The sequence below is a fragment of the Dendropsophus ebraccatus genome, chromosome 1, assembly GCF_027789765.1.
Source record: "Dendropsophus ebraccatus isolate aDenEbr1 chromosome 1, aDenEbr1.pat, whole genome shotgun sequence".
Lineage (NCBI taxonomy): Eukaryota > Metazoa > Chordata > Amphibia > Anura > Hylidae > Dendropsophus > Dendropsophus ebraccatus.
In genome coordinates this window covers 76,858,081-76,877,042 of record NC_091454.1, presented here as the reverse complement: position 1 = coordinate 76,877,042, position 18,962 = coordinate 76,858,081, and the positions used below count along the sequence as shown (strand labels likewise).

Genomic DNA, 18,962 nt, shown 5'->3' with positions numbered 1-18,962 from the left:
TATACACATCATTTTTATGGAAAGTTACAGCTTTGGGCGACAAAGTGTAAATGACAACTTCTGGATGCAACAATAGACTTTAATGTTAGCCACAGTGGCTTTCCTCTGGCCCTACCGTTATATAACTGCCAAAGATGTAAGAGATTATTACAGCTTCAGTGCCATTAAAGGGGATACCTGTCATCTATGTGCACTCACTAGCATCACAAGGGACACTAGCCATCTATGTGCACTCACTAGCCATTACAGGTATGTGCACTCATTAGTCATCAAAGGGGATACCTGTCATCTATGTGCACTCACTAGCCATCTATGTGCACTCACTAGCCATCAAAGGGGATACCTGTCATCTATGTGCACTCACTAGCATCACAAGGGACACTAGCCATCTATGTGCACTCACTAGCCATTACAGGTATGTGCACTCACTAGCCATTACAGGTATGTGCACTTACTAGCCATCAAAGGGGATACCTGTCATCTACGTGCACTCACTAGCCATCACAAGGGACACTAGCCATCTATGTGCAGTCACTAGCCATCACAAGGGACACTAGCCATCTATGTGCACTCACTAGCCATCACAGGGGGCACCTGTCAACTATGTGCAGTCACTAGCCATCAAAGGGGATACCTGTCATCTGTATGCAGTCAGTAGCCATCACAAGGGACACTAGCCATCTATGTGCAGTCACTAGCCATCACAGGGGGCACCAGCCATCTATGTGCAGTCACTAGCCATCACAGGGGGCACCAGCCATCTATGTGCAGTCACTAGCCATCTATGTGCAGTCACTAGCCATCACAAGGGACACCATCCATCTATGTGCAGTCACTAGCCATCACAGGGGGCACCAGCCATCTATGTGCAGTCACTAGCCATCTATGTGCCGTCACTAGCCATCAAAGGGGATACCTGTCATCTATGTGCAGTCACTAGCCATCACAAGGGACACTAGCCATCTATGTGCACTCACTAGCCATCACAGGGCGCACCTGTCAACTATGTGCAGTCACTAGCCATCAAAGGGGATACCTGTCATCTGTATGCAGTCACTAGCCATCACAAAGGACACCAGCCATCTATGTGCAGTCACTAGCCATCAAAGGGGATACCTGTCATCTGTATGCAGTCACTAGCCATCACAAAGGACACCAGCCATCTATGTGCAGTCACTAGCCATCACGGGGCACCAGCCATCTATGTGCAGTCACTAGCCATCACAAGGGACACCTGTCATCTATGTGCAGTCACTAGCCATCTATGTGCAGTCACTAGCCATCACGGGGCACCAGCCATCTATGTGCAGTCACTAGCCATCACAAGGGACACCTGTCATCTATGTGCAGTCACTAGCCATCTATGTGCAGTCACTAGCCATCACAAGGGACACCTGTCATATATGTGCAGTCACTAGCCATCTATGTGCAGTCACTAGCCATCACAAGGGACACCTGTCATATATGTGCAGTCACTAGCCATCTATGTGCAGTCACTAGCCATCACAAGGGACACCTGTCATATATGTGCAGTCACTAGCCATCTATGTGCAGTCACTAGCCATCTATGTGCAGTCACTAGCCATCACAGGGGACACCAGCCATCTATGTGCAGTCACCTGGACTAGGAGCTAAGAACAGAGTAGCCTAAGTAGAAAGTGAAAGCTCAGCTGTCCCGGTAGATAACACGGATGGGTCAGACATTACTAGTGGCTCGTCAGAGAGGACCCCGATGAGAGCACATCCCATAGCTGCCTGCCTCTATGGATACGACACATAGGAGGTGACAGTGACCCCTCCGCTGTCACACACCAGGCTGCCGCCCTTCCCCCGGTCACTGGCTTACTCTGAGAACCGTCATCAAAGCGATCAAACTCCCAGTCCGGGGAAATGGTCTCTGTAGTCGCCGCCATCTCCGCACAGCAACCGAGGGATGACCACAGCCTCCGCCCGCCTGCTTCCCCGTGACACTCGGGGGCACGTGACTTCCTGCCGGGGCACGCCCCCACCAGAGGTGTCGGGGGATGCGCAGATACGTGAATCGGTTCCTTGGCCGCCATCTTTTCTGCTGGCACACGGCAGTCACTTAGTTTCACTTAGTGCAGGATAAGCAGTAAACCAGATTTGGGGAGACAAGGACTGCAGCTCTTATTTTCTGGAATCTGATTGGTTGCCATGACTGCTCGTCCACTTTTGTTCTCGTCTTGATGAATCTGGTCTACAAATTACAGGCTTATGATCTGTATAGAGTGATAGTTATTACCAATGTGTGCATGAATGGCTTTTATACATATTGGGACCTCCCTCCCCCTTTTGCTTCTGGTGTAGCTGCCTGTTAAACTATTGAAGAGCAAATTCTTTCTCTTTTTAAGCTATGAAAAAGGATTGCGGTAATACATTTTATCAGTATGTGGGGCATTTATACAATAAATTCACACGTACCATATCGAAGTGGATTTCACGCTGCAAGTTTTGCAATGAAATCTGCTGCAATACTGACTTGTATTATAGTCTATGGAACGCCAATTTCACTGCTGTAGACTTGTAAATATGAATTACTTAGCTCCTGACACCATGCTACTCTGGGTCGCTGCTCAGTGACAGCCTGCTTAGCCAATCACTGGCTACAGTGGAACTGCACATTCATTTTGAGGGTAGCTTCACATGTACCGAATTCGCAGCGAAATCCTGTGTGAATCCTGGTACAGTAAAGTTGATTGGGTCAAATACCCGCAACATAATTATTATTCCGCTGCCAGTATGTGACCTGGCCCCTTTACCCCCACAGCCCACAGCCCGCGCCGCCAAGCAGGTAATGTATGGACTGCATGTGAGGCTCCCAGCGGTCCCCATCAGCCAATCAGTGCACAGGCAGCACTGATTGGCTAATGGGGATCGACCGGAGTTGGGAGCCTCCGCGCCGAGCAGGTAATGTATGCTCCAGCTGCGGGCGGCGGGGGGTTAAAGGGGCTGGATTACATACTGGCATTCTTTAGGACCCAGGGGTAGGGAGATACGCAGAACTAGTAGTCAAAGCAGTCTGTTAATAACCCCTTAAATGTTGCAATTGCAGTATGATTGCGAAGGTCCTGATTGCTTTCCCAGACCACCGGAGGAGATCTGCTTACCACCATGTGGTCCAGTTGGTGTTCTGCTTATAGAGTCTGCCACAGACAGACTCTATGTGAAGAACACTGATAACACTGATCAATCCTATGCCTTTATCTATGCCTATCTATAGCATAGAAATAATCAGTGTATGCAATCTATTCACTGCATGTAAAAGTCTCCCAGGGGGACTTAAAAATGTAAAAAAAAGTAAAAAAGATTTTTAAAAATACCCCAAATCTACTCCCCTAATAAAAATTAAAACCACCCCCTATCCTAAAAATAATTAAATAAACAAACATATTAGATACCGTAGCGTTCGTAATTGTCTGATCCTGTAAATGAACAGCGTAAATGAAAAGACGGGGGAAAACACCAGGATTGCTGATTTTTTGTTACATTATTTATAAAAAAAGATGTCAAAGCGTCCGATGTACACAAACATGATAATAAAATAAAAACTAATAAAAACTAGAGATCATGGCGCAAAAAAATGACACCCCAAACAGCTACATAGGTGAAAAAATAAAACCGTCATAAAAGGGAGGGAGTCATAAAAGGGACATTTAAAAACATAAATAACGGTATCATGTCATCATTTCCCAATTTCACAAATTTTAATTTTCATAAATATTAAATGTTATGGTAGATTGAAAGGCTCCATTACAAAGTACATTTGTTCCTGAAAAAAACAAGCCCTTACATGGCCTTGTAGATAGAAAAGTGAAAGTGCTAGAGCTCTTAGAAGGCAAGGAGGAAAAACCAAAATTAGGGATGGTCCGAACCTCTCGGCAATCATTCCCGCTGTCTGCACGCTCCGTGGAGAGGGTGGATACAGCGGGAGGACCGCCTGGAAAACTGGGATGCAGCCATAGCCATAGGCTGTATCCCAGTTTTCCAGACGGTCCTCCCGCTGTATCCACCCGCTGCACGGAGCGGCCAGACAGCGGGAATCTGATGCTGAGGGTTCAGGTTCATACGAACCCGAACCTCAGCAGGTTTGGACCATCCTTAACCAAAATGCAAAAATTTAAATATAGGTCATTTTGGGCTGGGTCATGAAGGGGTTAAGGGGTGTCAAAGAATAACATAGTAAAAGAAAAAACATATTAGTTCCTGACCACCCAAGTCCCGTCACTTGCACGGGATTCTAGGCAACCACTGTCAACCTAAAAGCAAGATAGCTAATGCAAAGAATTAGCAAAATTGCTTTCTTTTGCATTTCCCGATCACCCAACAAAAATTTAGGGAATAACCCTTTAAATTCAACATTCAGATACACCACAAGTACATCATGAAGTATGTATTTGCCGATAATTCAGGCTTCTGCATTTTTTTCTTTTCTCCTTCTAGTAGCACATGACATCTTTTTTTGGGAGGAACAAAGACCTGTTACATCCAAATTCCCAACAGAGATAAAAGATGAAGCACTCACCACTCGTAATCTTTACTTAACAAAGGGTTTATTCCAAAATTTAGCAGTTCACAAGGACACTGACAAGTTAATGGGCCATAACCGCTGTTAATCTGAACTTAAGGGACTGTCATTCTCCGAGGCCCCACCTTTCTCCTCCATGCATCCTTCTTCTTGCATTGGGGAATTCACACTCTACTAATTCCCTCAGTTACTTGTTAGCTGCACAGTACAGACAAAACATGTTATACAGTACAGACATGTACAAACACAAATTACACATGGGCCCATACACCATACATTTCACACAAAAATGTAAAATAAAAATCACAAAATGTAAAATCTATTTAAAAAATAAAAAAGCTATTAGATAAGGGTGTTTGGGGTAAAGTTGGAAGTTACTATTTGGCAGTTTGTTTCTGAGCTGGAAGAGTCCATTGTATAGAGGGGGATCTGTGCCGTTCTCATCCTGGATGATTGTATATAAGCAGCAGTGTATATGAAGATATTCTGTGTAATATAGATAAGGAGAAGCCATAAGGAGTGTAGCAGTAACCTCTGTCCTCAATGTGGTGTTTTCTCTCTGGGAGAAAACTGTGTGTTTTTCTTCAGTGTACTAAGGCTACAGCAGGCTGTGTGTGTGTGTGTGTATGTGTGTGCTATGACTGCAGCAGGCTATGTGTGTGCTATAGCTGCAGCAGGCTGTGTGTGTGTGTGTGTGCTATGACTGCAGCAGGCTATGTGTGTGCTATAGCGGCAGCAGGCTGTATGTGTGTGTGTATGTGTGTGTGTGTGCTATGGCTGCATTTTAGTCCCAGTCCAGTCTTGGCTGACATCCTCCTTAGGTCTTCTTTAGGCTGGCTTGGTCTTCCACACTAGTAGTTAAAGGCAGAGCAGGACTGGGACTGAAAATCAGCACTGGCATTTCAGAGCACACAGGCCCACTCGCCGCGCGGTGAAAAGTTATGAGACGATGTTGTAAGTGCAGCATAGCTACTTGTTGTATCATCACAGCCATGACACAGTAAATGGGGTCAGAAGCTTTAGTCTCTGTACTGTTATCCTATGTCAGGCTCTAATATTACAGATCTATAGGCATACAAAATACTAAAACAAAAAAAGGGAAACAAATGCAAGACCTGTCATGGCCGCGGCGGCGTCCCGTGCTCCGGGCCGCCGCCGCGACCGCCATCCTGCCCAGGCAGCTGCCGGGGTCCTGGTGCAGGGACCCGGCGCTGCGGTCTGTTCGGCCCCGGGGGGCGCCTCACCTCGTCCCGCTCCGCCTTCCGTCTGTGCCGGCCGGCGCGCGCGTCCCCGCCTCCTAGGGCGCGCGCGCGCCGGCTGTCTCAGATTTAAAGGGCCAGTCCGTCCCTAATTGATAGTTGCACCCAATCACTCCCAATCACTCCCTATAAATCCCAGCATGCCCTGTCCCCTGTGTTGGAGCCTCTACATGCTTCCCATAGCGTTTGGCCCAGCTCCCTGTTGTTCCTAATACCTGTCCGCTACCTGGTCCCTAGTCCTTGTTCCTGATTCCTGTCCGCTACCCAGTCCCTACTCCTAGTCCCTGGTTCCTGCTTCCCGTCTCTCTGCTGTTCCTGTGTTCAGCCTGTCACCTGCGGTACGCTTACACGCCATTGTCAGTACCTGCTCCTGTCACGCCTCGCCTGCCGTCACCAGCAACCAAGCCAGGGGTAGCGACCTGGGGGTCGCCTGCCGCAGCAAGTCCATCCCGCCTTGCGGCGGGCTCTGGTGAAAACCAGCGGCCCCTTAGACTCCGCTCCCTGGTGAGGTTTGTGCCATCGCTGGTCCCGGTCCAGTGGATCCACTACTCCGGGCGTTACAGTAGGCTCCAACCATGGATCCCGGCGAGGTGCCTGATCTCCGTGACGTCGCCAGAGTGGTCGCTCAACAGGCTCAACAGATCCAGCAGCAGTCGCAGCAAATCCAGCAATTGACTGCCGCCCTACAGCAGCATACTACAGGCCAGCGCCCACCACCACCTGCAGCCACCTCGGGACTTCGATTGGCCCTCCCGAATAAATATGGAGGCGATCCCAAGCTGTGCAGGGGGTTCCTGACTCAATGCACAATGCATATTGAACTGTTAAGTAGTCAGTTTCCCACCGAGCGCTCTAAAGTGGCCTTTATTATTAGCCTATTGGAGGGTAGAGCTCTGGACTGGGCCACGCCACTGTGGGACCGTGATGATCCTGTTGCTGCCAATCTCCGGGCCTTCCTGGCCGAGTTTCGCTCCGTCTTTGAGGAACCTGCCCGTGCCACCTCTGCTGAGACTGCTCTTCTCAACCTCTCTCAAGGGAGCTCCTCTGTCGGTGACTACGCCATCCAGTTCCGCACCCTGGCAGCTGAATTGGACTGGAACGAGGCCGCCCTTGTAGCCACCTTCAAGAAGGGTCTATCCAGCCGAGTGAAAGACGTACTCTCCGCCCGCGACCTCCCTTCTTCTCTAAACGATCTTATCTTACTGGCTACCAGAGTCGACAACCGGTTTTCCTAGAGAGAGGAGGAGGCCCGGCAGGAACGACGACTGAGCCTGCCCCGTCGCCATCCTCGGCTGGCACCGGTGTTCCAGAGTCCCGTTGCTCCTATGCCCCAGTCGTCTCCAGAGGTCCCAATGCAGGTGGAACGAGCTCGTCTGACGACTGATGAGAGAGCCCGTCGGATGGAGCTGAATCTCTGTCTCTATTGCGGTGGTGCAGATCACTACCGGCAGAGATGTCCCCAGCGTCCTCAGCGTCCGGGAAACGCTCGCACCTAGGTCCGGTGGGAGAGGCCTCCCTAGGTGTGAATGCCACCTCTCCAAGGTTGACTATACCCGTCTCCATCCAGACGCCTACAGGGCAAGTTTTCCAGACTACTGCCCTCATCGACTCTGGCTCTGCTGGCAGTTTCATCTCTGCTTCTTTGGTCCAACGATGGCGGCTACCCGTGATCCAGCTAGCCCAACCCCGGTCTATCTCTTCGGTTACGGGGGAGATTCTTACCGAAACTGTGCACTGCCAGACGGCACCCCTAGCCCTCCAGGTGGGCGCCTTACATCAGGAGAGGATCTCCTTCTATGTCTTGTGCCATTCCTCTTCCAACATCCTGCTGGGCCTTCCTTGGCTGCAATTTCATACCCCTAAGCTGGACTGGAGAACTGGGGAGGTTCTCAGCTGGGGCCAGGACTGTCATAACCGGTGTCTGAGATCTCCTCAACCCAAGTGCTCTACGAGGTCACCTGCTGATGTCAAGCCTCTAGCCGGTCTACCGGAGGACTATCAAGATTTCGGTGATGTTTTCTCGGCCAAGGAGGCGGACTCTCTACCACCTCATCGGGCCTATGATTGCCCTATTGACCTTCTTCCCGGGGCATCTCCTCCACGTGGTCGGGTATACCCTCTCTCTGTGCCCGAGACTGAAGCCATGTCCTCCTACATCCGGGAGAACTTACAAAAGGGCTTCATCCGTAAATCCACGTCTCCCGCTGGCGCAGGATTCTTCTTTGTCCAGAAGAAGGACGGTTCCCTTCGCCCATGCATAGACTACCGGGGCTTGAATAAGGTGACTGTTAAAAATCGCTATCCTCTGCCACTTATTCCTGAACTATTCGACCGTCTTCGTGGAGCTAGGATCTTCTCCAAACTGGATCTCAGGGGAGCGTATAACTTGATCCGTATTCGCAAAGGAGACGAATGGAAGACCGCTTTCAACACCAGAGATGGGCACTACGAATACCTGGTCATGCCATTCGGCCTATGCAATGCCCCAGCGGTCTTCCAGGAATTCGTGAACGACATCTTCCGAGACCTCCTCTATGTCTGCGTCATTGTCTATTTGGATGACATTTTGGTCTTCTCCTCAGATCAGCAGACTCATGTGGCACAAGTGCGCCAGGTCCTCCGAAGACTACGGGCCAATCATTTATACGCCAAGCTTGAGAAGTGTGTTTTCCATCAGCGCAGTCTTCCATTTCTTGGCTATATCGTCTCCGACCAGGGTCTACAAATGGATCCGGCCAAGCTCTCAGCTGTCCTCCAATGGCCACGCCCTGTGGGACTTAGAGCTATCCAGCTCTTCCTTGGATTCGCCAACTATTATCGGCAATTCATCCCTCACTTCTCCACCCTGGTCGCACCCATCGTGGCTCTCACTAAAAAGAAGGCGGACCCCAGACGTTGGCCTCCAGAGGCGGAACAAGCCTTCAATAGCCTCAAGTCTGCCTTTGCCTCTGCTCCTGCCCTAGTCCGCCCGGATGTCTCCAGGCCGTTTTCTCTCGAGGTCGATGCTTCTTCTGTGGGCGCAGGAGCCGTTCTCTCGCAAAGGGACTCATCAGGCAAGACCAGAACCTGCGGGTTCTTTTCTAAGACTTTCTCCCCTGCCGAGAGGAACTATACTATTGGGGACCGTGAACTCCTGGCCATTAAGTTGGCACTGGAGGAGTGGCGTCATCTACTAGAGGGGGCTAAACACCCCGTTAACATCTATACGGACCACAAGAACCTCCTCTACCTCCAGTCGGCTCAACGCCTCAATCCCCGGCAGGCCAGGTGGTCTCTCTTCTTCTCTCGGTTCAACTTTACCATCCATTTCCGTCCAGCCGAGAGGAATCTAAAGGCCGATGCATTATCCCGAGCATCCGATGTCATGGGGCAAGAGGAATCTCCTCGTCACATTATACCTCCCGACCGCCTAGTACCAGTAGCTACTTCTGCTCTGCAGAGACTGCCCCCCGGGAAGACTTATGTGCGCCCCGCGCTCCGTAAACGCATCTTGAAGTGGGGGCATTCCTCTTTGGTGGCCGGGCATCCAGGAACTAAAAAAACTGGGCAATTGATCTCCCGTCACTACTGGTGGCCCAATCTCCTCCAGGATGTCAAGGATTTTGTGGCTTCCTGTGCAGTCTGTGCCAGGAATAAGTCTCCTCGTCAAAGACCTGCCGGCCTACTTTTGCCCTTGCCAGTCCCGGACCATCCCTGGCACCACATTGGGATGGATTTCATCACAGACCTACCTCCATCTGCGGGCAATACAGTTATTTGGGTGGTGACGGACCGCTTCTCTAAAATGGCTCACTTCGTGGCTCTTCCTGGCCTACCCTCTGCTCCTCATCTGGCTCAGTTGTTCTTCCGACACATCTTCCGCCTGCATGGACTTCCTCTTCACATTGTGTCCGACCGAGGCTCTCAATTTGTCTCTAAGTTTTGGCGTTCCCTCTGCTCGCAGCTCCAAGTAAAGCTGGACTTCTCATCAGCCTACCATCCCCAGTCTAACGGGCAGGTGGAGAGAGTCAATCAGATCCTGGGTAACTACCTACGGCATTTTGTGTCCAGCCGCCAAGACAACTGGTCCGATCTCCTTCCATGGGCGGAATTCTCCTATAACCATCTGGACTCGAGTTCCACAGGCAAGTCCCCTTTCTATGTGGTCTACGGGCATCATCCTCGTCCTCCTCTGCCTCTCTCTCCATCCTCTGGGGTCCCAGCCGTGGAGGAGCTGTTATCTGACCTGCAGTCGATCTGGGAACAAACTCGACAGTCCTTACTCAAAGCCTCTGAACGCATGAAGGACCAGGCGGATAAGAAGAGGAGACCTGCCACAAATTTTCGTCCAGGTGACAAGGTCTGGCTCTCGGCCAAATATGTTCGACTCAAGATTCCCAGCTACAAGTTGGGTCCTCGATTCCTTGGTCCTTTTTCGGTGCTAAAACGCATCAACCCTGTCACCTACAAACTCCGCCTGCCTCCTACTATGCGGATTCCGAACGCCTTCCATGTCTCCCTCTTGAAACCTGTGGTCCTCAACCGGTTCTCCGATCAGTCTCCGTTCTCTGTACCACAAGCCGTCTCAGACGACGTCTACGTTGTTAAAGATATTCTGGCCATGAAAACTGTCAGAGGGAGACGTTTCTTCCTGGTGGACTGGAGAGGATTTGGTCCTGAGGAGAGGTCCTGGGAACCCGAGGCTAACATCCTGGATAAAGATCTCATCAAGGGGTTCCTGCAGGCAAGAAAGAGGGGGAGGCCAAAGGGGGGGGGGTACTGTCATGGCCGCGGCGGCGTCCCGTGCTCGGGGCCGCCGCCGCGACCGCCATCCTGCCCAGGCAGCTGCCGGGGTCCTGGTGCAGGGACCCGGCGCTGCGGTCTGTTCGGCCCCGGGGGGCGCCTCACCTCGTCCCGCTCCGCCTTCCGTCTGTGCCGGCCGGCGCGCGCGTCCCCGCCTCCTAGGGCGCGCGCGCGCCGGCTGTCTCAGATTTAAAGGGCCAGTCCGTCCCTAATTGATAGTTGCACCCAATCACTCCCAATCACTCCCTATAAATCCCAGCATGCCCTGTCCCCTGTGTTGGAGCCTCTACATGCTTCCCATAGCGTTTGGCCCAGCTCCCTGTTGTTCCTAATACCTGTCCGCTACCTGGTCCCTAGTCCTTGTTCCTGATTCCTGTCCGCTACCCAGTCCCTACTCCTAGTCCCTGGTTCCTGCTTCCCGTCTCTCTGCTGTTCCTGTGTTCAGCCTGTCACCTGCGGTACGCTTACACGCCATTGTCAGTACCTGCTCCTGTCACGCCTCGCCTGCCGTCACCAGCAACCAAGCCAGGGGTAGCGACCTGGGGGTCGCCTGCCGCAGCAAGTCCATCCCGCCTTGCGGCGGGCTCTGGTGAAAACCAGCGGCCCCTTAGACTCCGCTCCCTGGTGAGGTTTGTGCCATCGCTGGTCCCGGTCCAGTGGATCCACTACTCCGGGCGTTACAAGACCAAAGTATGGAAAAGGTATAATCTTTTATTGAATATATTCAAAAACAAACTTTGCTAAAATACATGTGATGGGAGCTGGAGCTATAACAAATCCCCAACTTATCCACCCTTTGTTGGGGATTTGTTGGGGATACCTTTTCCATACTTTGATCTTGCATTTGTTTCCCTTTTTTTGGTTTTGGTTTTAGTCTCTGTACTGTGTAGCGGTGCTGCAGTTACAGGTCGTCACCACTACACAGTGTACAGAGACAGACTAATTCCTGCCCCGGTCACCATGCTGAGTTTAACACCAACACCACCTACTGACTAATACCACCACCTACTGACTAATAACTCCACATTCTGACTAATACCACCGCATACTGACTAATACCACCACCACATACTGACTGATGTCACCACACACTGACTAATACCTCCACATACTGACTAACACCACCACATACTGACTAAAACCACCACATACTGACTAATACCACTGCATACTGACTAATACCACCGCATACTGTCTAATACCACCACATACTGACTTATGTCACCGCATACTGACTAATACCACCACATACTGACTAATGCTACTGAATAACATCCACTGTACACAGATCACCTCATACAGTCATATAGAGGTGGGCGCAGCTCCACACAGGTTCTGTACACCATATACATTACAGTGCAGTTATATCAGGTGACTCACAGGGGACATCTTCTCTGATCGGAGTTCTTCCCTTTTCATTTTCTTCTTCTTCTGCCCTGGGCCATTATGAGAACTTCTCTGATCCACGAATCCATAGAATCTGCCAGACAGACATATTAGGCTCCTCACTCTGGCAACATCCTCATCTCTACACTAACTGCACATCTGCATTGGCCCCTTTACACCCTCGTTTAGTGAGTATGCTGACGCTATGTTGTGCCCCTTATAGTATATTTCCCCCCTTCTAGATGCTTCCCCTATGTTGTCTCCTTATAGATGTCTTTCTCTCCCCCTATGTTGTCCCCTTATAGATGGCCCCCCTCTCTCACTATATTGCCCCATTATAGATGTCCCCCTCTCCCCCTATATTGTGCCCTTATAGTCCCCCTCTGCCCCTATGTTGTCCCCTTATAGGCCCCCTCTCCACCTATGTTGTCTCCTTATAGGCCCCCTCTCCCCCTATGTTGCCCCCCCTTATAGATGGCCCCCTCTCCCCCTATGTTGCCCCCCTTTCCCCCTCTGTTGTCCTCCCTTATAGATGGCCCCTCTCCCCCTATGTTGCCCCCCTTATAGATGGACCCCTGTCCCCCTAAGTTGTCCCCCCATAGATGGCCACCTCTCCCCCTATGTTGTCCCTCCTTATAGATGGCCCCTTCTCCCCCTATGTTGTCCCCCCTTATAGATGGCCCCTTCTCTCCCCCTCCCTTATATATGGCCCCTTCTCTCTCCCCTCCCTTATAGATGGCCCCTTCTCCCCCCCCCCCTTATAGATGGCCTCTTCTGTCCCCCCCCTTATAGATGGCCCCTTCTCTCCCCCCCTTATAGATGGCCCCTTCTCTCCCCCCTCTCTTATAGATGGCCCCTTCTCCCCCCCCCCCCCGTGCACAGCAGATATAAAATAAAAAACTCACTTAACAACGTGCTCCCTCGTCGATCCTCTCTTCTTCTTCACCCTCCGTCTGGCCCCCGGATGATGCCATCATAGAGCTCCCTGTGCGTCAGGGCTGGGACTTCCGGCACAGGGAGCGTCTCAAACGTGCGCTCACTGTACCAGAAGTCCTGGCCATAGCTGCACAGGGAGCTCTATGATGCACGCGCTGCCGGGCATAGGACGGGATACCACCGGCCTTCGCGCATCATCCGGGGTTGCCTGGAGCGTTGTGGGACGGCCGATCCCGTCTTCCTCCTGGCCCTGCGACTCCTTTTCGCTACAGTAGGGGAAAGGAGTCGCCGGGTCAGGGGGAGCACAGAACTGGCCCCCGAAGCCACCGGCCCTTATGGCATTTGCCAGAAGAGCCCTATGGCCAGTCCGGCCCTGGTGACATCTGTTGCACATTCATTCCTGTAAAGTAATTCTGGGATGGATGATCCTTGGCACTAGTATTGGTTCTGATATACCTAATGCTAATAGTATGTTGTGTCATCCAATGTGTGTGCAGGTTGTTGGAGAATAGAAGATGTTTCTCCACAGCTGATGTATTTTCCCAAGACTTTCAAGAAGGAGACATACATCCCTCTCAAGTGCCATACCACAGTCTAAAAGGCAATAGTCATTCCATAGCCCCCTCAGGGAAAGATCCTCTGACTTCCTTATAGTCTGTGGCAGGCATCCAGCTGTCAATTTTTTTGTGATCCATTGTATCAAATTCCCTGTTTAACCTTAACGACGCATGATGGGCATACCCGTCATGCGGCCGTTAAGGGGGATCAGAGGGGGCTCCCGATGTGAGCCATCTCTTCAGCCCTATGTGCAGCCAGGAACCACGGGTATTAGCCGCCACGGCTGATCGCCGCAGCCACATTTGAATAGTGACTGTGCCCCTGTCCCTGGTGTCTAGTGAGGGATCTCCCCCCCGTGATGCGATCGCAGAGGGGAGATCCGTTCTAATGAGCCGGCCGGGGCACAGCGTCGTAATGACGCTGATCTGATGGATCATTGCTCTATTATATACACAGCATTGATCTCAATGGGAGATCAGTGCTGTGTATATAGAAGTCCCCCAGGGGGCTTCTAATTACTGTATGTGAAAAAAGAATAAAGTGTTTTTATTAATAAATAACCCCCTCCCCAAATAAAAGTCCAAATCACCCCCCTTTTCCCATTTTATAAAAATAAATAAATAAATAAACATGTTTGGTATCACAGCGTGCGTAATTGCCCGAAATATTAATTTATTTAATTCATGATCCCTCATGGTAAACAGTGTAAGCGCAAAAAAATTCCAAAGTGCAAAATTGCGCATTTTTGGTCGCATCAAATCCAGAAAAATTGTAATAAAAAACGATAAAAAAAGTCGTATATGGGCAATCAAGGTACCAATAGAAAGTACAGATCATGGCGAAAAAAATGACACCTCACACAGCACCATAGACCAAAGGATAAAAGCACTATAAGGCTATGTTCACACAACGTATAAGTACGGCCGTTGGTGCCATTGGCAACAACGGCTGTACTTTATGCGCCTGTAAACATTGCCTGTTTCTTTATGGGATCCCGGCCGGAGCGTATACACATCGTATATGTTCCAGCCGGGATCCCGAGCGGCGCCGCAAATAACTGACATGTCAGTTTTCTGCGGCCGCAATTCAATGAATTGCGGCCGTAGGAAACCCTGTCAGTTCACACAGTGAAGCGAGCGGCTCCGGCCACTCGCTTCACTGTGTGCTATGGGAAGCTCACGGAACGCCCGGTCCCCTACGTTGTGTGAACATAGCCTAAGCATGGGAATAGAGTGATTTTAACCCCTTCACGTCAGCCATCTGTATATATACGTTCCTATTGCACATGCCCCGTGCAGTAGGAATGTACATATACGTTCCTGACTTTAGGGGGCTTTGTGATGAGAACGGGATCGCTACAGGGACAGCGATCCCGTTCTCATCTGTGTACAGCACCGGAGATAATGAGGATCAGCTGCGATCCCGCAGCTGACCCCCATTAACCCCTTAGTGACCGCCGAAACGGCGGTCACTAATGGGCCGGTGCCGCCGCTGTATTTCATCTCCCCCCACCGTGAATCCACGGTGGGGGGAGATGAAATAAGTAGAAATCAGACCCCAGATCAGCCCCCTAGTGCCCCAGTCACTAACCCCCCCTCCCGCGGCGGCCATCGGATCCAAGATGGCCGCCGCGATCACTGTGAACAGACTAATGTCTGTTCACAGTGATCAAAAAAGAAAAATGAATGAAAGCCCCATGCTCTCCGCCACCGGAGGTAGCGGAGAGCATGGGGCAGTCATCGGGACCCCCCCTGTGGGGTCCCGGTACAAGCGATCAGCGGTATATACTATATACCGCTGATCGCTTGTGCCATGTGCCGCCGGCACTTTTTATCCCCTGTCACCATGGATGATTGGTGACAGGGGATAAAAAGTGATGTCCCCCCACCCCCCAAGTCGCCCCCCACCCCCCCTGTCACCCCCGTCCCCCAGTCACCCCCCCTTCCCCATATACTCACCGGATCCACGGAGCTCCTTCCTCCTCGACGTCCTGGCTGGTTATGAAGTGCGCATGCGCTCCACAACCAGCCAAGCTCTGAAAATTTAAAGTGACAGAGACCAATTTGGTCTCTGTCACTGAACTATGATTACTGTGATAGAAAATATCACAGTAATCATAGTAATACAGTGAAAATGAATGTATAAAGTACAAAAAGTGACAAACATACAAAAAAATAAAACACACACTTTTTATTATAGTAATAATTACAGTTTACTCCCAAATTACCCCTAACCCCCCCCCCCCAGATTACCCGTAACCACCGCAGGTTGCCCGTAACCACCGCACGTTGCCCGTAACCACCCCAGGTTGTCCGTAATCACGTCAGATTGCACGTAACCCCCCAGATTACCCGTAACCACCGCACGTTGCCCATAACCACCGCACGTTGCCCGTAACCACTGCACGTTGCCCGTAACCACCGCACGTTGCCAGTGACCCCCTCCAGATTGTCCGTAATCACCCCAGATTGCCTGTAACCACCCCAAATTACATGTAACCACCCCAGATTAGCTATAAGCACTTCACTCTATCCGTAACAATTCTAGATTGTCTGTAACCCCTCCAGGTTGCCCCTAACCACCGCAGGTTGGGCATAACCACCGCAGGTTGGGCATAACCACCCCAGATTGCCCGTAATCATGCCAGATTACATGTAACCCCCCAGATTGAACGCAACCACCGCAGGTTGCCTCTGACCACCGCACGTCGCCTCTGACCACCGTACGTCGCCTCTGACCACCGCACATCGCCTATGACCACCGCACGTAGCCTATGACCACCGCAAGTCGCCTATGACCACCGCACGTCGCCTATGACCACCGCACTTCGCCTATGACCACCGCACATCGCCTATGACCACCGCACCTTGCATCTGACCACCGCAACTTGCCTCTGAACACTGCACCTTGCCTCTAACCACCCCAAATTGCCAGTGACCCCCTCCAGATTGCCCGTAACCACGCCAGATTACAGGTACCCACCTCAGATTACCTATTAGCACTTCAGTTTATCCGTAACCACAGCAGGTTGCCTGTAACCACCCCAGATTGTCCGCAACCACCCCAGATTGTCCGTAACCACAGCAGGTTGCCTGTAACCATACCAGATTGTCTGTAACCACAGCAGGTTGTCCGTATTCACCCCACGTTGCCCATAACCACCCCAGGTTGCCTCTAACCACCCCAGGTTGCCTCTAACCACACCAGGTTGCCTCTAACCACACCAGGTTGCCTGTAACCACCCCAGGTTGCCGTAACCACAGCAGGTTGCCTGTGACCACCCCATGTTGACCGTATCCACCCCAGATTATCCGTAACCACCCCAGATTGCCCGTAACCACCCCAGACTGCCCGTATCCACCCCAGACTGCCCGTAACCACCCCAGACTGCCCGTAACCACCTCAGACTGCCCGAAACCACCTCTAGATTACCCGGAACCACCCCAGATTACCCGTAACCACCCCACATTACCTGTAATCTAATTTTTTTATTGTATTTTAGTAACTGCGCTATTCTAATAACCATTACTAGCTGCGGTTTTGCTCCAGCAAATTGGCGCTCCTTCCCTTCTGAGCCCTGCTGTGTGCCCATACAGTGGTTTATGCCCACATATGGGGTACCGTTGTACTCAGGAGAACCTGCGTTACAGATTTTGGGGTACATTTTTTATCCTGTTCCTTGTGAAATTTAGAAATTTCAAACTAAACCAACATATTATTGGAAAAATTCAAGTTTTTCATTTTTACTGGCCAATTTTGAATACTTTCCTCTAATACCTGTGGGGCCAAAATGCTCATCCTACCCCAATATGAATTCTTTGAGGGGTGTACTTTCCGAAATGGGGTGACTTTTGGGGGGATTCTATTCTGTAGACACTACAGGGGCGCTGCAAATGCACCTGGCGCTCAGAAACTTCTTCAGAAAAATCTGCAGAGAAAATGCTAATTGGCGCTCCTTCCCTTCTGAGCCCGGCTGTGTGCCCATACAGTGGTTTATGCCCACATATGGGGTACCGTTCTACTCAGGAGACTCTGCGTTACAGATTTTGGGGTGAATTTTCTCTCCTGTTCCTCGTGAAATTGAGAAATTTCCAACTAAAGGAACATATTATTGGAAAAATTCGAGTTTTTCATTTTTACTGTCTACTTTTGAATACTTTCCTCTAATACCTGTGGGGTCAAAATGCTCACCACACACCAAGATGAATTCTTTGAGGGGTGCACTTTCCAAAATGGGGTGACTTATGGCGAGATTTTACTCCGCTGGCACTACAGGGGCTCTGCAAACCCACCTGGCGCTCAGAAACTTCTTCAGCAAAATCTGCATTGAAAAAGCTAATTGGAGCTCCTTCCCTTCTGAGCCCTGATGTGTGCCCATACAGTGGTTTATACCGACATATGAGGTACCTTTTTACTCAGGAGAACCTGCATTACAAATTTTGGGGTACTTTTTTTTCTCTTGTTCCTCGTGAAATTGAGAAATTTCAAACTAAACGAACATATTATTGGGAAAATTTTAGTTTTTCATTTTTACTGTCTACTTTTGAATACTTTCCTCTAATACCTGTGGGGTCAAAATGCTCACCACACCCCAAAATGAATTCTTTGAGGGGTGCACTTTCCAAAATGGGGTGACTTATGGCGAGATTTTACTCCGCTGGCACTACAGGGGCTCTGCAAACACACCTGGCGCTCAGAAACTTCTTCAGCAAAATCTGCATTGAAAAAGCTAATTGGCGCTCCTTCCCTTCTGAGCCCTCCTGTGTGCCCATGCAGTGGTTTATGCTCACATATGAGGTACCGTTGTACTCATGAGAACCTGCGTTACAAATTTTGGGGTACTTTTTTTCTCTTGTTCCTCGTGAAATTGAAAAATTTCAAACTAAAGGAACATATTATTGGAAAAAATTTGAGTTTTTCATTTTTACTGTCTAATTTTGAATACTTTCCTCTAACACCTGTGGGGTCAAATTGCTCAACCTACCCCAAGATGAATTCTTTGAGGGGTGTACTTTCCAAAATGGGGTGACTTATGGGGTTTTTTCTTTCTGCTGACACTAAAGGGGCACTGCAAATGCACCTGGCGCTCGGAAACTTCTTCAGCAAAATCTGCAATGGAAAAGCTAATTGGCGCTCCTTCCCTTCTGAGCCCCGCTGTGTGCCCATGCAGTGGTTTACGCCCACATATGGGGTACCGTAGTACTCAAGAGAACATGTGTTACAAATTTTGGGTTGCTTTTTCTCTCATGTTCCTTTTGAAAATGAGAAACTTTAATCTAAATGTATATATTATTGGAAAATTTTAATTTTTCATTTTTTTACAGCCTAAGGCTGGGTTCACACTATGTATATTTGAGGCTGTATTTGTGAGGCTGTATAGCAACCAAAACCAGGAGTGGATTGAAAACACAGAAAGGCTCTGTTCACATAATGTTGTAATTGAGTGGATGGCCATCATTTAATGGCAAATATTTGCTGTTATTTTAAAACAACGG

The 18,962-nt window shown here is 50.2% G+C and overlaps 1 protein-coding gene across 1 annotated transcript in view; it reads right to left on the bottom strand.

Moving 5' to 3' along the window:
- WASHC4 (WASH complex subunit 4) overlaps window positions 1-1,980 on the bottom strand; it is a 50,938-nt gene extending 48,958 nt beyond the window's left edge. The window contains exon 1 of the mRNA XM_069973734.1: window positions 1,847-1,980. Within this exon, the coding sequence (XP_069829835.1) occupies window positions 1,847-1,913 (67 nt within the window). The 5' untranslated portion in view covers window positions 1,914-1,980. The remainder of the gene's footprint in view (window positions 1-1,846) is intronic.
- Window positions 1,981-18,962: the final 16,982 nt, after the last annotated feature.